The sequence below is a fragment of the Austrofundulus limnaeus genome, unplaced genomic scaffold, assembly GCF_001266775.1.
Source record: "Austrofundulus limnaeus strain Quisiro unplaced genomic scaffold, Austrofundulus_limnaeus-1.0 Scaffold536, whole genome shotgun sequence".
Classification (NCBI taxonomy): domain Eukaryota; kingdom Metazoa; phylum Chordata; class Actinopteri; order Cyprinodontiformes; family Rivulidae; genus Austrofundulus; species Austrofundulus limnaeus.
The window spans coordinates 330,560-336,568 of record NW_013952938.1 but is presented as its reverse complement, the minus strand read 5'-3'; the positions used below and the strand labels follow the sequence as shown (position 1 = coordinate 336,568).

General features: G+C 42.1%; 1 protein-coding gene and 1 long non-coding RNA gene across 2 annotated transcripts in view; one reads left to right on the top strand and one right to left on the bottom strand.

Moving 5' to 3' along the window:
- Positions 1–1,309: 1,309 nt before the first annotated feature.
- Positions 1,310–3,389, top strand: LOC106530595 (uncharacterized). The gene is made up of 3 exons (XR_001311813.1): positions 1,310–1,398; positions 2,081–2,119; positions 2,557–3,389. It is a non-coding gene; the product is annotated as an uncharacterized LOC106530595 (long non-coding RNA).
- Positions 3,293–6,009, bottom strand: part of LOC106530594 (heterogeneous nuclear ribonucleoprotein A/B) — a 5,149-nt gene continuing 2,432 nt past the window's right edge. The window contains exons 4-9 of the mRNA XM_014026242.1: positions 5,795–5,953; positions 5,042–5,173; positions 4,848–4,968; positions 4,621–4,767; positions 4,389–4,469; positions 3,293–4,030 (exon numbers count right to left, since the gene is read on the bottom strand). Of these exons, the coding sequence (XP_013881696.1) occupies positions 4,399–4,469; positions 4,621–4,767; positions 4,848–4,968; positions 5,042–5,173; positions 5,795–5,953 (630 nt within the window). The 3' untranslated portion in view covers positions 3,293–4,030; positions 4,389–4,398. The remainder of the gene's footprint in view (positions 4,031–4,388; positions 4,470–4,620; positions 4,768–4,847; positions 4,969–5,041; positions 5,174–5,794; positions 5,954–6,009) is intronic.

Here is a 6,009-nt window from a genome sequence, read left to right as displayed (position 1 = left end):
CAAATCTGCAATCAGTTGTTTGGGAACAGAGAAAATGTTTTCGGTCAGGCAGACAATAATAATTTTACATCTGCCTTAACGTCCGCTGGTACATCTCAATGTGGTGAATCCAATCAGAGTTAAAGCTTCTCACAGTGACTCAGGCTTCAGCTGATGGTTGGATGATGGTTGGATGATGGTTGGATGGATGAATGGCATTTGGATGAAGGTTGGATGATGATGTCAACATGAAAAAGCTGAAATCCCCTCCACACACAATGTCTCAGACTGATGGTTGGATGGCAGTTGGATGATGGTTGGATGGTTGGATGAAGGTTGGATGAGTGTTGCAACATGAAACAGCTGAATGCTCCTCCACACACAGGGTCTCAGTTTTTGGCTGATGGTTGGATGGATGGATGATGGTGGATGATGGATGGATGATGGTTGGATGGTGGATGGATGATGGTTGGATGATGGATGGATGATGGTTGGATGATGGTTGGATGATGGTTGGATGTTGGTTGGATGATGGGTGGATGCAACGTGAAACAGCTGAACTCTCCTCCACACACAGGGTCTCAGTTTTTGGCTGATGGTTGGATGGATGGATGATGGTGGATGATGGTTAGATGTTGGTTGGATGGATGGATGTTGGTTGGATGATGGATGGATGATGGTTGGATGGTGGATGGATGATGGTTGGATGATGGATGGATGATGGTTGGATGATGGTTGGATGTTGGGTGGATGATGGGTGGATGCAACGTTAAACAGCTGAACTCTCCTCCACACACAGGGTCTCAGATTTCAGCTGATGGTTGGATGGTTGGATGATGGTTGGATGTTGGTTGGATGATGGAAGGATGATGGTTGGATGTATGGATGATGGTTGGATGCAACATGAAACAGCTGAACACACAGGGTCTCAGCTCTACTGGACCTGTAGAATCAGTGATGACATCATTCAGTGAAATATTTCATGATGTCATCAGCAGCAAACAGAAGGTTCTGAAACCTGATCCGGGCCCAGGATCAGAACATGTTCTTCTGAGRGAACAAACAGTGTCAGAACACACGGTGCCATTGATCCTGTCAGTAAAATATTCCATGAAGCTGATCATGTCTAGTACAGATTAATGTTTCTGCACAGTTAAAGTAGAACTGCTCTACTTTCTAAAAGAGGACCTCCTGGATCTCCTGAACCTCCTGGACCTCCTGGACCTCCTCTTCCAGGAACTCTTTTCTTTTTTTCAAACGTGACCCAGTTTCCCAACACGCGTGGAGCAGATGTCCAACAGGCAGCAGCTCCACAGCAGATAAACCCTCTGAACTCTGAACCGAGCAAACAGCCAGAGGGAGCGACGCTCTGCAGAGGCAGACTGGACCAGAACCGGATCAGAACCGAGCTGAGACCAGGTGAGGACAGATATCGTGTTCTTCAGGATGTTTCTGAGCTGAAACCCAGAGAAAAGAGGAAAAGCAGAGGAAAGAAAAGACAGAAAAAAGAARAATCTGCTGAACATCTGGAGAGAGCAAACAAAGATCTTCTCTTCAGACAGATGGATTTACTTGGCTCTGAATGAATGAATGTTTTAAAATCAGTTTTCTGTGCAGTAAGCTGAGTTTGTGATTTATTTTCAGTGTTTTATTTCTTTATTTTCCTCAGTTTAAGCTGCTGATCTGAAACAGATCTTTGTTGGTTGTGTTTCTCTCTCAGGTTTTGCTTCACATTATTCAAATCMGTTTTTCTTCTGTAGTTTTTAGCCTGCATCTTCTGCAAAGTTTGTGCCTTTTTTAACAGTTTCATCTCTTTCAGGACATTCCAGCTATGACTCTTTGTATTTCAGCTTTTTATACTTTAACTTTTCCTCTTCTGTCACATTATTCCCAGTGAGAATGAATGGAAATGTTTTCAACATCCTTAAAATCCTTCAAAATGTTTATAAATCTTTACAGAAACTCAGCTTTTGTTCTGATTCTGCTCTTTTTAACCTGCTTGTGATTATTTTAGCTTCTTGTTAAGAAATAGATGGTAAAATGTGATCAAACCCCACCTGAGCAGTGTTTAAGGTCATCGCTCTTTTTGTTTCTCCTGCAGGACGTTTCCAGCCTGAAGCTGCTGTTACAGTCTGAGGAGGTAAAGTTTAACATTTAAACTCTTTCTGCTCCTCCAACAGGTCAGTTGAAACTGTGTGAAGCTATTTATGTATCATAACTTCTGTTACACAAAACAAATACTTATGATACATAACTGGCTTCATAAAAAACTGCATGTTTCTGTGTAAAARCAGCAGCTTTGTCTCCCCCTGCTGGACACCTGAGGAACAACACTCTGCAGCAGCTTTATGACCCAGCAACTTTTACATTTTGTTTCTGCTTTTCAAATAAACTCTAGGAGTAAAATATCTGCTACATGAAGCAGCAACAAATTATTAAAGAAAATAAAACCAGCTGAAAGCATAAAACTAAATAAAGACAAGTATTTTTGAAGAATTCAAATATTGCTAATAGACCAATTGTTTTTAATCAAGATCAAACAGAAATGTTTTTATGAGTTTTAAACTTTAATTTCAGGTTTCAGCAGCAGGATGAAGATGATGCAGGTCACCCTCCATCCAGGCTCTGGCTCCAGACCTGAACCCTGGAGACCCCCAGCACCTGAGCAGGTCCAGACGGACTCCTTCCTGACCGCGGCCCGGCTCCTCCGTGAAGGATGGACGAACGACGGGACGAGCAGGAAGCAGACGCCGTCGTCGCTTCGACCGCATCCCACCGCTTCTGTGGGACCCCAGGTCCAGGACTCCAGAACCAAACGGGTCCACATCGTCTTCAGGACCCAGGACAAAGACATGAACATTGATAGAAACGGACCTGAAGGCACCGCTGCAGGGACAGGGGTGSTGAGGTTTACAGCGTCTGGCTGCCGCAGCAAATGTAAACAAGCTGGGAGGTCAAAGGTCACCGTGCTGCCYGTCATATCTGAGCTGTAGGCTCCAGAACCAAGTCCAGGTTTACCGTCCTTCACTAGAACGTCCAGTTCTGAAAGCTCAGGCAGACATGTTTGATTTAACAGAGTGGAATAAAAACAGCTGAAGTTTAGCTGCTGACTTGCTCTGCTGTTAAATTATCAAAATGTGTTTTTCACTGTTTTTAGATAAAGTTGGATCAATAAATTTGTCCTCTTTAATCAACTGATTAGATTAAAATGATCTAAACGGTTCAAACATTTAGTTTATCTTTTGATAAAACTTTGAAGTCATTTTGTCAAATTAATTTGCTCAAAAACGTAAACATTAAATACAAAAACAGATTTTTGTAACAAATGTGAATGTTTATTACTAATAAATGCCAGAGACACCGGCCAAGAAGACTACAATGAAGAAATCAAATCTGTTTAAAAAAAAAAATCAATAACAGACATTTTAAAACCAGCAGTAATTAAATACTTTAACAGAAACAGTCGGTTAAACGTTACATCCTAAACACCTGCAGGCCWACAGTCGCCCACCTCACCGGGAAGTTTAATGTTTGCAATGATTGTGGCACAAAGCTCGCAGGGCTCTAAGATCAAAATAAAACCTAAACATTTCACCCTAATCCTGTTCGATAAAAAGGTTTGAGTCCCCCCCCTCCCTCCCCCCCTGAAAAGGTCAGCTTTAAAACAACAAAAACTTACAGAAAAAATAAAATAAAAACGGCTTTGCCCACAAAAAACAAAAAAAGAAAAGCTTCTTTACAGCGCCTCGATTTTCATCCTGTAAAGCCAGTCAACATGTAAAATACAACCCTTACAATACATTAGAATCAAACAGGTACCAAAAAGTACAGTAAAAATTACACTTCCTGTGGAAATGTGGAGGGGAAGAGAAAAACAACAGAAAAAAAATTAAAACTGAAAAATCATGACGTTAAAAAAAGAAAMAAACAAACAAACATGGAAAAGTTACATATCAGATGTTTTCTGTACAAATGGTCTTCTGTCATAAAAGAGCTGTAGTGAGGCCCAGTTTGTCCATCCAGCTGCTGGTCCCACTGGATCACTGGAGTCCTGAGAGGAGGACACAAACGTCACAGAATTCAATTTAAGACCAATATATGAACATCCAGGATGTAGAGAAGAAAATACGTTTTAATTTTTCATGTTCGCAGCAGCTGTTTTATTTCCAGAGCAGCCAACAACACGACAGCTGATTGTTGTAACTTTCTTCAACTCAGTAACTGTTGCAGGAGCTTTTTATGGAGCATTTGAGCCAGAAATTAAGATTTGAACACAAGACTTATAATAAACTAGTGAATTTGAGACTTTAGGGCCTAAAATTAGGATTTTAGACAGATTTAGACTTTAAGACCTGACAGCTCCAGCTGAAACATCTCAGTGTTTGAAGAATAAAGGAAGTCAGTCCAACCTGGTGATCATCAGTAAGGCTTGTAGCTGGTCTGGTGTGCCCCCCGCCTCGGGGTCTTTCCATAGCTGGCGTTTCCCTGGCCTGAAGAGACAAAACCACAGGTCAGTGTTTTATTATTTATTCAACTACAGCAGGACCCTCAAATTCAGTTAAATCTGATCATTTCTACATGAGGTCAAAGGTCAGAAACATCTGTTTAGTTTCTCCAGATGTGGACTCTAAACAAACTTACTGTAGTCGTATCCAGAGCCGTATCCATAGTATCCAGAGGAGTAGTCGTAGCCGCCGTAGCCACCGTATCCACCGTAACCGTAGCCCTGGTTGCCGTAGCCCTGGTTCCAGTAGTTCCCGTAGCCCTGGTTCCAGCCCTGGTTCTGACCTGACACAAATATACAGGTGTGGTTACAAACCAGTTAAAAACCTGTTCAGSTTCCAGCACAGAAAAAGATCAACGCTAACCTCCACGTCCTCCTCTTCCTCCTCCCCGGACTGCGTATCCTCCCCCTCCTCCACGTCCTCCTCCGAACTGCTGCTGCTGCTGCTGGTACACCTCCTTGGGCTGTGCGATCTTCAGCTCACACTGCAGAGACAGACCGAGGCGTTAGCTGCTGACCACTGAGCTGCTTGCTCCAGGCAGAGGTGATGCAACGCACCCTGCCCCCCTGGATGGTGTGATACTTCTTCTCCAGACACTTCTTCACGCTGGCCTCGTCTTTRTACGTGATGAAGATGAAACCCCTCCTCTTCTTCGACTTGGGGTCGATGGGAAGCTCGATGGTTTCGATCTGAAAGGTGAAGTTTGTTAAAAACAAAACGTACAAGACCAATTTCACAGAAAAAAAGGACAATAAATAAATAAAAAACAACCAGAATCTCATGAATCAAAGTATTTTTGGGTGAAGTATTCAAATATTCCTAATAAACAAATTGTTTTTAACCATATCCAACTGCTTTTTGGTCAAAAAAATTCTTAGTCAGTTTTAAACTTAATTTAATTGCTTGAAATCCTCTAACAACTTAAAATTTAGCGGGATCTCAACCCCAATTTGTTGTAGATAAATCCTTAAAGTACCTGAGACATCAAGTTTTTTGTAAGAAAAGTGAATGCATATTTTTGAAAGACAACAAAAACAAATTTCACGATGCTCTGACGGACAGTTGTTGAGATATTTGCATGTGAAGTAACAGGAAGTGATGTCAGAGGAATGTCTGCATGTGAATGTTTTAAAAAATAAGATAGTCTAGGTGAAATAGGGATTTCCACGACAGTTTTACAAAGTGCTAACATTTGTAAGACTTCTGAAAGATTTAAGACATTTTAAGGCTGATTTAGGCCTTAATTCTGAATCGATTAATTTAATGATTTAAGACTTAAGGACCCGGGGACACCCTGTAAAATAACGAACCTCTCCAAAGGTAACAAAATATTCTCTAATCGAGTCCTCGGTTGCTTCAGGGTTCAACCCCCCGACAAAGATCTTCTTGACGGGCTCCTTCTTCATGGCCATCGCCCTCTTGGGGTCGATCTGACGTCCGTCCAGCCTGTGTTCCCTCTGCTCCAGCACCTGCACGCACACGCACACGCACACACACACACACACACACACACACACACACACAC